This window comes from Uloborus diversus, chromosome 7 (assembly GCF_026930045.1).
Source record: "Uloborus diversus isolate 005 chromosome 7, Udiv.v.3.1, whole genome shotgun sequence".
NCBI classification, from domain to species: domain Eukaryota; kingdom Metazoa; phylum Arthropoda; class Arachnida; order Araneae; family Uloboridae; genus Uloborus; species Uloborus diversus.
In genome coordinates this window covers 40,442,661-40,456,282 of record NC_072737.1, presented here as the reverse complement: position 1 = coordinate 40,456,282, position 13,622 = coordinate 40,442,661, and the positions used below count along the sequence as shown (strand labels likewise).

Here is a 13,622-nt window from a genome sequence, read left to right as displayed (position 1 = left end):
GTAAAATTACAATCAGCACAAAATTTCAATTTTCGTGGATAATCTGAAATTTTGCTAATCCGAGATGAAATTACCTCAAATTTTCAAATTTTTATTTACATATTTTTTTCCAACTGACCACTGGGTTTATGCAAGCTTTTTTTAAAGTTAAGGACATTCTTTAAAAATTTTAATAGTTTTAAAAAAAAGGACATATCTTGCTGATGATAATCCAGACACATAACTATGAGATAATTTTTTGATACCATCCATAGAAAAGGATTTGACTGTAAAAGCTATGAATACAATATTTCACCTCCGAATCTGATATACAAACATTTGATTTATCACGGAGACATCACTGATTTCATTGAAATTTACTATAATGAGCCATACAAGTATAGTGAACTTACCAGAAAATCCAGTAAATTCATGGGCAGTTGAGCAATATCAGAGCCTGTTTCAAAAAAATATATTTATATATAATTGTTAAGCTATATATTTAGAATGAAAAACACATATCAAAACCAAATAGAAAAACATACCTAGAAAGAAATTAGAATAACTAACAAGTTATTATGATCAGTGTTAGTAAAAATTCAATTCATTGAGTATATAGAATAAAATGTTTCTCTAATATTTATGGAACTAAAGTAAAAAATATATATATATGTATATATATATATATATATATATATATATATATATATATATATATATATATATATATATATATATATATATATACAGTGAAGCACCGTTTATACGCTTCTGAAGGGACTATATGAAAAAGCGTATAAATGAAAATAACGTATAATAGGTATGCGTTAATATGTATTTAACTCCGTAGGGACGAAATTAAAAAACGTGTAACTGATAAAAACGTATAAAAAAGAAACGTATAAACGGTGCTTCACTGTATATATATATATATATATATATATATATATATACACAAGGCTTGTCCGTAAAATAAGTTCCACGGACTGCCGTTGGCGCTAGGATCGTTTCTATGCGTGGCCAGGCAATAGAGGCAGGTTGTTTGGTTCCCCCACTTCAATCCCTCAACAAGCCAGCGTCGCTGCGACGTTTAGTCTTGGCTCAGCAGCCGTCAGCGATGGAGCTTCCTCTTGCGTCTCCCGCCAGCTGCGAGTTGCGGTCTGTTATTCGTTTCCTGGTTGCTAAGAAGAAATCGGCGAAGGAAATTCACGAAGAACTTTGTCAAGTTTATGGAGAAGAGTGTATGAGCTCAGGGATGGTGTGCAGATGGGTCAGGGACTTTAAAAATGGCCGAACAGACGTCCACGACGAAGCCCATGCAGGGCGGCCATTGGTTTCCAACAAAACAATTGCCAAAGTCGAAGCGGCAATGCTTGAAGATCGACGGATTACAGTTCAGGAGCTGCACGAAAAGATTCCGGAGGTCAGCAAAACCACAATTGACAAGATTTTGACTGAACATTTAGGCTATTCAAAGGTTTGCGCAAGATGGGTACCAAAAATGCTCACTGCAGACCACCAGTGGCAGCGGGATGAAGCGGCCAAAGAATTTCTCGCTTTTCACGGAACAACCGAAGAGGAATTTCTGGACTCTATTGTTACTGGTGACGAGACCTGGGTACACTACACCACACCGGAAACAAAAAAGCAATCCAAGCAGTGGAAGCACCCTTCTTCGCCAAAAGCAAAGAAGTTCAAACAAATCCTGTCTGCCGGGAAAATCATGGCTGGCGTTTTTTGGGATCGAAAGGGCATATTGTTGTGAGAGTTTATGCCTCGCGGGACAGCAATCAATGATGACCGGTGCTGTGAGACCTTGAAAAATCTTAGACGTGCAATTCAGAACAAGAGAAGAGGAATGCTGACAAAAGGAGTGCGTTATCACCATGACAACACCCGACCGCACACCGCCAATCGAACCACAGCCCTCATCGAAAGATTTGAATGGGAAATGGTGTCTCACTCACCCTACAGCCCAGACTTAGCACCAAGTGACTTCTATCTCTTCCCTGAATTGAAGAAAAACCTTGGCGAAACCCAATTCCAGACAGATGAAGAGGTACAAAACGCAGTTGTTAGTTTTCTACATAGACAGGCAGCAGAGTTCTATGACTCTGGTTTGAAGAAGTGAGTGCCTCGAATGCAAAAGTGCATAGAACGCAACGGCGATTATGTAGAAAAATAAAAGAAAGACTGAACTTTCCAAAAATGTACTTTTCTTTGCAATTAAACCAGTTTTTTGATGTGAAAAAAATTGGTGGAACTTATTTTACAGACACACCTCATATATATATATATATATATATATATATATATATATATATATATCCATAAGAGGTTTTCCATGTCCAGCTCAGTCACTTTCCTATGCCGGGCTGATGAGTGCTAATAAGCACGAAACTGCAGTCCTCGGCTGGAAATGACTGAGCTGGCGATGTATTTCTGCTTTAGCCCTGGCTAAAGGGCGGTGATTTACTGAATATACCATGCCTTGCCATCAATTTTCGAGTTGAACCGAACCATTGCTTCGGTCACTCGGCTGGTTTGTGCTAATTCTACATTAGCCACCAGTTTGTTTGGCCCTCTTGGCTTCCATAAGAGGTTTTCCATGTCCAGCTCAGTCACTTTCCTATGCCGGGCTGATGAGTGCTAATAAGCACGAAACTGCAGTCCTCTTGCTGGAAATGACTGAGCTGGCGATGTATATATATATTGATAGATAGATAAATAGATACAGTGGACGCCGGTTCATTGAATCAGTGGTTAATTGAATCAACTCAGGGGCGGCAAATAGGGAGGTCAAGAGGGGGGCGGTCGCACCCCCAAATTTTTTGAGAGGGAAGATAAACAATGAGTAAATTCAATTTACATAAATCGCAAACCAATGTTCATGAAAAAAGAATCTTGCTGGTTCTCCGTAATGATTGATGAAACTTGACACATTTCCAAACATGAGCAAGTGTTTTCCGTTTTTTGAATGAGTTATAAAATCGGCCTTTTCAGAACACTTTTATTACCGGAATTTTCAGACCAGAAAAAACGGATGAAGAATCATGGTTAATTTTAACTAAAGACGTAATTTCCTCATATGAGCTAAATATTTCATTCTTGTGTGCTCTGTGTAACTATTGTTATGAGGCCCGTGCAGTGATGTGGCTCCATGATTTTCACAAGAAAACGCGTTGGTATTTTTTACATTCATTGTTACATTCATATTTTAAGTGTATCTATTTAATGAGTGTTCACCACTATTTTCTTTTTCCAGAAACACATTTCAGCTACTCAATGCATAGTATGCTTTTATATATGCTTCTTAAAAATACGTACTTTTTCTTGAAAAAAATGTCTCACATCAACAAATATCTTTCCTGGGGGCTCTTTAACTATGCACTCTTGGAGTGACACAAGAGGGTCTTCAAGAGACATCACAAGATGTTAAACCATCGAGACCCTTCTCGATAATTTCAAAGCAGTGATTTTGGAAAACGACTCTTTCAATAATGAAAAAGCTAATATCCTTTCACATGCCTTCGTTTGATTGCTTATTCGCTTTGTTTGTATTGTGGAGAGTTTTTGAACAATGCCTTACTCTATCAAAACATCTTCAATCAGCTAACCTTATTTTTTGGACTCTTCAAGCTTTAGTTCAAGCTACAGTAGAAACTATTAATAAATTTCACGTAGATGTATATTTCAATCAAGTGTGGATCATTTTAAAAAAATTCTTACTCTAAGATAATTTTAAAAAAGCACAAAGAATATTCAAATGACTTTAGAAGAGGTGAACAAAATGCATATGATGATGTAAAATCAAACATTGATTTAACATACTGTATAAATTGAAAAGCGATAGCTTTGTGCAAGGTAAATTGGATAAAAATGGAACAACGTTTTTTATCCAACTGTATAAATAATAGAATCAGTTTCTAATGAAATTAGTACAAGATTTGATGATGAATATTTTCCTGTATTGTTGGCCCTCTATTATCTGGATTGGATATTGAAAACAAAAAATTAAATGTTTCAATTATGAGTAAAATTTATAGTATGAGGCAAGAAGAATTGTTTAAGGACTAGACTGTTCAATGATCAAAAAGAAGATCATAGCAATTTTTAAAGTTATTTGTTTTGTTCTATACTGAGGTAATTCAGATTTAAGAAACTCGACCCCCCAAATGAAATGCTGAAATGCCGCCCCTGAATCAACTGCTTTAATGAAATCAAATCGTCAAAAACAGAACAAAATCCAGCTTCATTGAATTAGCTGCTTTATTGAATCAGCCACTTTATGGAATCAGAACTGTTTAGAACAAACGTGATTCATATAAGCGGAGGCCACTGTAATTACATGCATTTAAAAGGAAATATTCAATATAATTATAATTCTAGGTACTTCTGTAAGATTTGCAGGCCAAAAATAATGATGTTTTATTTATTAAATCTCATATATAACTGTTCCAAAATAAATAAATAATAATAACAATACATTTGATTCTAAATAACTCAAAGCCCCATGGGACTGATTATAATCTTCAAGTTATTGGCAGTTCGTCTAATTGGAAGTTCCCACAGCCTTCTCAAGGGTAGGGGTAGATCCAAAGAAAATTTCAAGATAAAAGGATAACAGAGTTATGAGGCTTTGATATATCCCAAGTTGATTGTAATTCTTTGTTCAAAACAATGAAATGTATTTTGGACTAATAAATATTTTGACTAACGTATAACTAATGAATTTTTCCAATTAGAAAACAAAGGGAAAAGAAAAGGAGCTAAATCAAGGTTGCCCAAGTATTAGGACAAAAAAATCTCTGAAAACATAATAGAAATAGTAATAGGACAGCAATTGAATAGGCAGCTGAAACAATGTTGGATGTTATGTTGTTTTTTTTTTTTTTTCTCTCTCTTCCAAGATTGGTTTTCAGGTGAAGTTGGTTGGTTCCATAAAAAGTGCCAAAAGTGTCAAATGTAAAAAGAAGCTACGGGATGCTGAATATTAGTGCTTGTCCATTTCTTAAAATTTTATTTTTCATTCTCAGTATCTTCATTTTACCTTATCGAATCGATTCCTTTAACTAATAGCATATTTATATTTTTTGACTCAAAATTCATATAAATATCCATTTTTGGCTAGTATTTAAGTGCTTTAGGACACTTCAAGATATTAATTGATACTGAAAAAACTTTGCATGTGTGACAGTATGCTCAAAAGACACCTTTTGCACTTAAAATCTATTCTTTTTTCCAAATTTCAATTTTTTCGCTCCACCCTAATGTGTATGCATCAACTACGGAATGCACAGAAATAGATGTTAATTGTATGAGCATGTTTGTTGGCCTGAGTTAGTGAGTTTTGTTCTTAATGTAACGAGATTTAGTAAAAGATACTAACTCAATATCTCCACAGTACTGCTCTCCTTCACAACTTGTATTGATCGACTCTCAGGATTCCTTTTGACTGGGACAGCAGAAGTTGATGACGACAGTGAGCTATTTAGCGCACCAGTCACGCTTGAAGACGCAGGGGTAGAGTTAGGAGTGAAAACAGCTCTACCTGAAGGCAAAATTAAAGGAGGAATATATGCTGCTTTAAAGCGATTTGATGGTGCCTGAACAGCTGAAGGTATAACGGGAGCAGTTGCAACAGGAAGAGGCAATGGTTGCACTATAGGTGAGATGACAGGAATACAAGTCGTGGGAGCTCTTAAACTTGTAGATGCGGGCAATAAACTAGATGTATGTGAAATATTGTTCAATTTCAAGGAATTAGAAGATGCAGAGACTACTGAAGAAATTTGTATTTGTGGTTGATATGCTCCTGACACTTGAATGACTTGAGTAGGAACTAAAGGTGCCGCTGGAGGCATTAAGTGTGTAAGAACTATGGGCGCCAGAGAAGACGTTGAAGATGGTGCAACAGGGGTTGGAAGTGTGCCAGATGAAGATGCAGGTACATCAGAATTGACCTATCAAACAAAACAAAGCAGATAAATATTATGAAAGTAAAATTATTGTAAGTAAGAAACAAAACTGCAATTTTTTATTGACGAGATCAATAATTTCAGGAATATTGAAAAGTTCATGCACTAAGTTTAAGAAATAATAAAGGGAATATACACATGTTAACTTTAAACAATAAATAAAGATGTTATAATACATTTAATAAATAGAAGCAATATTTTTTTTCTCTCAGAGAAATTTGTCCTATGTAGTCATGTCATGGTATTCAATGCTTTAAACACTTACGAGAGGGAGGTATGAACTTGTTTTTCTATATTTTTATATTTATCGAGGGCACTGAACCCAATAGTGAGAGTAATTTTTCATAACTTTCCCATTTTTGTGATATCCACCATTGAAATATGGCATTTAACGGTGTATTTCAAGGGCGAAAATTTCAGTGTATCAGACAGTATCTGAAAAATTTTCATGAATACTTTTTAAATATTGGAACTAAATTGTGACTACTTCATACATGGACAATATCCCATAAGCTCATACAGTCTCATAAGTATTGCATAACTAACTGCCAAGACTTATGCCATTGAAATACACCATTATATACTACATTTCAATTGTGTATATCTCAAAAAGAGGAAAGTTGCAAAAAATTACACCCTGCCATATCCCCCTTGACATACACAGGAAAAATGCCTTTTTTTTTGGAAAAACAATTTTGCATGGTTAGTGCAATTTATTTTTTCCCATTCAATATTTTTCACAGAAATGAACAAGAAAGTGCATTTTCCCCCTTTACTAGTATAACACATCCCAAATACTCACACTTTATATTCATAGATGAGGTTTACATTATGCACAATTGCTCATAATGGAGTTATCTTGAAAACCAGTAATTATTCTTTAATGTTATGTGCTAGCAAAAATAAATAAATAAATAAATATTAATGGGAAAAATATATCTTCCACGCGTTTAGTTTCCTGCTCTGAAGGTTGCATTTTCAATTTTTATTTCTATTCTAAAGTAAACATCTTACTTATAAAATTATTTGGTTAATACTTCCTCAGAAAAAATGGCAGCATGTGTTTTTTTTTTAATTAAACTTGTAACTACATATTTCTCCAAAAATATTCCAGCGCACAAGGGTACTAGCAACTTCATACTGAATTTATGTGGATACAAAAAAGATAAAAATACTTGAATTTAAGAAGATAAATTGCATGTGACACTTTTAACTGAAGCAAAAGATTTTAATTATATAAAAAATTTATATTAAGAATAAAGTAGAACATTTCATGAAAAATACATTAGTTTAAAAAAAACTTACTTGATCTGTGATAATCTTATGTTTCTGCAACCTGAGTTCTAAAAAATAAAAGTGTACATTAATAGACAGTTATAAAAATAATTAAATTCAAAGTCTTGAGTCAGTATAAAAATAAAACTAAAAAACATAGAATAAAAGTTATTAATGCAATCACAAGTTTTTTAAAAAATCAGCAAAATTTTTGCCTCTCAGAAAAACTTGTTTCTTTTTCTACTAAAATTGAACGATAAAAAAGCTTTTTTTTCTACTAATAATAAACAATGCAATAAATATTCAAAAAAATGTTCAATTTGATCCATGTTCAACTTATTTCAGGCTTGTTTAACCAATACTCTTAAAAAACACTAATTTAAAGGAAGCATAATATAAAATGTTCCTCGCTCACACACAAAAGATGTAACTCACTCATTGGTCAAAGATGAATGACGTAATACATTTTAAAGAGCAGGAATGTAAAGGCAAAATTTAAAATAAATAATCTCTTTATAGTAAATAAAAGTAAGGTTTCAAAGAGTTCTGGAAGGAAGTCTGTGGCGGATGTGCATCCAGAAGACCCCATAGCACCTACAGCCTCAAAATTTTGTACAAAATTACTTCGAGCCCTGGGGTTGTGCACCTCGGGTTTTATTTTTTTAAGTTCAAATTAGTTTTTTTGTAATTAATTTTTTAAGCTCAAATTTCAGGTAAATTGCCTATTATTGCTCATTAAAGAGAAGAAAAATAACTTGCATATGTTAATATTATACATCGTTGGAAAGGGTGGAATTTTCCACCTTATACGCAATTTGTTTCAATGCTCTAACTTAAATACGGCGGGAGTTAAGGGGATATCACACGAGAGAAATTACAGGACATCGCAACCGCACTAGCAACCGTAACGCTATCCGGAACTGGTTTTTCTACTCACTTCCACAAACAATCGCTCCAAAATTCTTGTGTGCTATGGAAATTCGCAGTTGCTCGTATATGCGCAATCTTTTTCCTCCGCTAGAAAAAAATTGCCTTTAATTTTGGGCAAGTTACGAAGGAACCAATCAGGGCGCAGGGATTTCGTGACGTCAGGCAGCGTCACTGTAAAATACATTTGCAATCATGGCGACAGAAATGTGGGGATTCCTTTTTATTGTTCTATTTATTTTATGTTTCAAAAATTTTCAGTTACACTTTAAAAAACGGATGAGCAACATTTAATCTTTGGTTTTGAATTTAAATTGCTACTTATATGTTAGTTAACATCAGCACGAATTTTATGCATTTCTTAATTTATATTGGTGTTTTTTGTTTCATTGGGTTTTTGAAAATTGTTTTGCACAAATGTTACAATGGGGTCGTTTCCAAAATTTTAAACGCATTTTTTTTTGAAAGAGCATGCTTAAAAACATAGGATCTGACCATTTTTTAAATAATTTGTTTTTGTTTAATATTTTTAAAAAATTACTTAAATCGTTGCGCTTTTATTGTTTACATTTCTGTCGTGTGACGTCACGAATGATGAAATGCCATTCGTGTTGACATTCACAGAGCAAAATATTTAATTCGCATCTTTACTCACGTGTATTTGTGACGTCATCAAGACCACGCCTTGTTTGAAAAATCGGACATTTAAAAAAATTAATTAGAAAATAACGGTTGGGAAAATGAAAGTATTTTTGGGTCCAAGTTTTTTTTTTTTTTTTTGCTTATTCTATCAATTTTAGTGATAAAAGTACTACTTTTGACTGGAGGAAACCACCCCATTCTGATACTTGAACAATTACAGTAAATTTTTTCCTTGAAAAAGTTACTTGAAAATTCCTTTTTAAAAAGCATAGCATTTAAGCTGTACTTTTCTTTTTTAATTCAAACTGATGGGTACATACAGTATGTACCATTCAGGGATAGAAGTGACATTGGCCAACAAAAATATAGGAAAATATAGGAATTTTCTGAAAAAAAAATATAGGAATTGGATAGAAAATATAGGAATTCTCTGAAAAAAATATAGGAATTCGATGGAAAATATAGGAATTTTTTGCAAACAATATAGGAATTTTTTGAAATAATATAGGAACATTTTGAAAATAAAAAAAAAAGGACATACAGAAATTTTTATAACAAGGCAGGCCAGTAGGACATTTTTTTTTTCAAAATGCCATACAGTCGAACCTGTCTATCTCGAATTTTACGGCACATAAGAAAAATTCGAGATATGGAGGCTTCGAGATACAGAAGTTTTGAAAAAAGTTCTAAAACTAAGTAATTGGAGCAATGACTCGAAAGTAAAACTTTGGAAGCAATTTTACTAATCAACAATGTCCCCTTCCTCTCAGTTTCAGAATGGATTTAATTGCTGGAAAACTTGCTTTTTGTACATAAAGTTTTAATTCTGGAGGATTATGTGACTGCTAATATTAAGAAAAGTGCTTTCTGTCTCCAAATTCCAGTCAATAAAGATTGTTGTGGATGGAATTCAAGAAAGACACTTAAGTCAAAATTCGAGTTATGCATGTTTTCAGAAAATTTCATTCAAGACAAACATGGGGGAAAACATTGAATTAATACTTTATGTGCAGGGAAAATGAAAAACTTCGACACAGAGAGGTTTTCGAGATAGGCAGGTTCGAGATAAACAGGTTCGACTGCACTACTATTTGATTAAAAACATGTAATAACACTACCTGACATAAGTGCAATACATACGCATAAATAAGTCTAAAAATACAATTCTGCTTTGTTCTTAGAATTTTAAGCACTTAAGCATCTTGTCTGATTCCATCCCGTGAATGACCAAATATGGCGACTATGTTTCACACGTAGCTGCTGGTCCGGTAGCTTTCCGGTTGGAAAAAAAATGATAGCTCCAGATTTACCCTATTATGTTGTTTGTATATTTATTTTGTGAATGAGCTGCTTTTGAATGTGGAATTTTGTGAATGGGGCCGCATTTACGATGCTTAAATTTGTGAAGGGGCCGCAAAGCGGACCCAATTTGTGTCTGGAACGACCCCAAAGTGTGCATGTCTTTCCGACTTCCTCAATTCTTTTAAAATCGAGAACAGCTTTGCGTATTCTTTTTTGAAAACTTGGCTGTGCGGCCTCTTCGGAGGCATTATTATTAAAATGAACGTTTAGTTGATACGCGAACTGCAGCACCTACATTCCACACAATTAAAACCAAAACAATCGAAGTTGAGATGAGCTATCCCGCAAGTAGCAATAATTGCAACCGTAGCCAAATGCAAAGTTCCGGAAAAAGAAAAAAAATCGTGCGTGTGGAGACCTGAAACGGTAAGTGGCCGGAGAGCCCTTCCTAGAATGACATCATCAAAACCTACACAGCCCATGCGCCCATCATGATCGCCCAAGTTCATCGACGCCGAGTTCGAAAGTGAAGTTTTGAGGACTTAGGCAGGAGCTTCATGGGCTCAGAATTGAGCTGCAGAGACGAGCTAAAGTCAAACGCTGCTCCACTCAGGAAGAAACACGGTACAGGGCACTCAACACATTTTAGCTTTAGAAAAGGAAGGAGACCATTTTCAATTAAAAAGAGGACTAAAGTGGACCAGTTAGGATTAAAAAGAGGACCTTGGGAGGACCATTCATTTAATTTCAAGGAAGCACCAAAAGGCAAATTAGCTGCCTGCTGCTAAATCCATGAAGATAATTTGTTAATTAACCATAATACTGAGATTTTTAATGATACAATTCCTTTATCTTCTGCACAACTGTTCTTTTTATCCATTGAATAATAATATTATTTACACAAACATTTGGATGGGAGGGGGGGGGGCGGTTGCTGGTAGTCCCACAGAAGGATAGATGAAGCTGTGCTTCATCTTTCCTTAGTTTAAAATTATTTTTGTGTTTTTCTGTCTTGTAATGCTTCTTAATAGCATTATACCCTTCACAACCGATATGAATCTATCACACATCAAACAGATCTACTGTATTCAAAGTTTTCCTAAAAATGTCTGAAATGCTCAATCACAAAGGGAAACAGATCACATGAGGCTTAGTTTTGCAATTTTCATATTCAAAGTACATTTTCAAGAATCATAAAGCTTACATTAAAAAATTACTCCATGATTGCAGGGCCATGAGTGCTTTGAACTTTTATGGGGGGGGGGAACAAATCCCCCCCTTAGCAGGCATCATGCCGCCTGCCTTGTCTAGTGGTCAGAGAAGTCTGACTGCGACAGGAAGGCCCGGGTTCGAATCCCGGCTCGGGCATGGACGTACTTTCTTTTGTCCTTTCTTTGTGTGAATCTAATGTTATGCTGTGAATATTTGCCTACCCTATAAACTGGCCCTTATGACATGTGTGTACTGTGGAAGTCGGACTTCACACAAAATGACAGTGCGGTTGGAAAAATGAAGCAGCGCACCCCAAATTGCCAGCCTAGCTGGCACATGAGAACAACAGCAGGCATCATGACAATGAAATGATGTACACAAATTCAACTTGATGAAATTACATACTTCAACTTTGTTTCATATACAAATACTACTTTAAAATGCTATGTACTCAATTATTCAAATTTAAGATCCCCCCCCCCCCACACAAAAAAAAAACAGTAATAAACGAAAATAAGCAAAGAATAATCAAAATTAAGTTTGAAAAACTAAATAAACTCGAATTAAACACAAAAATTATTAATTTTTTAGTTATTTAAATAAAAATCAAAACGTATCATGTCAAAATAACTTCTAATTGTCATAAATATAAAAATATTTATAAGATGCAAAACTACTGAAAGCTCACAGAAGCATATTTTCACGAACCAAGTTCAATGTTGGCATGTTTCCCATAAAACATTTATTTTCTACTAAATTAAACATAAAACATGCTAATCTAAGGTGGCATATGGGAAAATAACATTCGATTGGGAAAAATATTTCAACATTTACATGATTCAAAAAGATTGAAATTTCAAACACAAAAAGCAATTTTCCATGAAGTCCGAATAAGCTCAATGTTGTCATGGTTTCCAAATTTTTTCCTTCTTTAATTACCAAAATTAAACGAAAAATAAACTAAACTAAGGTAGCATATGTTAAAATAACTTCCAATTGTGGAACACATCAAAATATTTACAAGATGCAAAAGGATTGAAATTTCAAACGAGAGAAGCAATTTTCTGCGAAGTCCGAATGAGCTCAATGTTACCATGGTTTCCGAAGTAATTCCTTCGTCAATTATTGAAATTAAACGAAAAATTCGCTAAACTAACGTAGCAAATGTCAAAATAACTTCCAATTGTGAAACACATCAAAATATTTACAAGATGCAAAAGGATTGAAATTTCAAACGCGAGAAGCATTTTTCCGCGAAATCCGAGTAAGTTCAATGTTGTCATGGGTTAAAAATATTTCCTTCGTTAATTATTGAAATTAAATGAAAAATAAGCTAATGTATAGCAGCATATGTCAAAATAACTTCCAATTGTCAAAAACATCAAAATATTTACAAGATGCAAAAGGATTGAAATTTCAAACGCGAGATGCAATTTTCCGCGAAGTCCGAATAAGCTCAATGTTGTCATGTTTTCCAAATTTTTTCCTTCGTTAATTACTAAAATTAAACGAAAAATAAGCTAAACTAAGGTAGCATATGTCAAAATAACTTCCAATTGTGAAACACATTAAAATATTTACAAGATGCAAAAGGATTGAAATTTCAAACGCGAGAAGCATTTTTCCGCGAAATCCGAGTAAGTACAATGTTGCCATGGCTTCCAAAATAATTCCTCCGTTAATTATTGAAATTAAATGAAAAATAAGCTAATCTATATCAGCATATGTCAAAATAACTTCCAATTGTCAAAAACATCAAAATGTTCACAAGATGCAAAAGGATTGAAATTTCAAACGCGAGATGCAATTTTCCGCGAAGTACAAATAAGTTCAATGTTGTCGTGGTTTCCAAATTTTTCCCTTCTTTAATTACCAAAATTAAACGAAAAATAAACTAAACTAAGGTAGCATATGTTAAAGTAACTTCCAATTGTGGAACACATCAAAATATTTACAAGATGCAAAAGGATTGAAATTTCAAACGCGAGAAGCATTTTTCCGCGAAATCCGAGTAAGTTCAATGTTGCCATAGTTTCCAAAATAATTCCTTCGATAATTATTGAAATTAAACGAAAAATAAGCTAAGCTAAGGTCATGTCAAAATCACTTTGGATTGTAAAAACATCAAAATATTAACAAGATGCAAAGGGATTGAAACCTTAAACACGAAAGCAATTTTTCGCGATAAATCAAATCGAATATATATATGTTCCGAAGATTGCACTATTGAAACACAATCCAATGATTTTTGAAAGAATTCAAGCAATAAAGAAACTTTTCATACATTTTCAAGGTTTTCAAGCACTT

General features: G+C 33.8%; 1 protein-coding gene across 1 annotated transcript; it reads left to right on the top strand.

The window, feature by feature from the left end:
- Positions 1-991: 991 nt before the first annotated feature.
- LOC129226667 (protein GVQW3-like) lies at positions 992-1,744 on the top strand. The gene has a single exon (XM_054861297.1). The coding sequence runs from the start codon at positions 992-994 to the stop codon at positions 1,742-1,744; it is 753 nt and encodes a 250-aa protein (XP_054717272.1).
- The last annotated feature ends 11,878 nt before the right edge of the window (positions 1,745-13,622 follow it).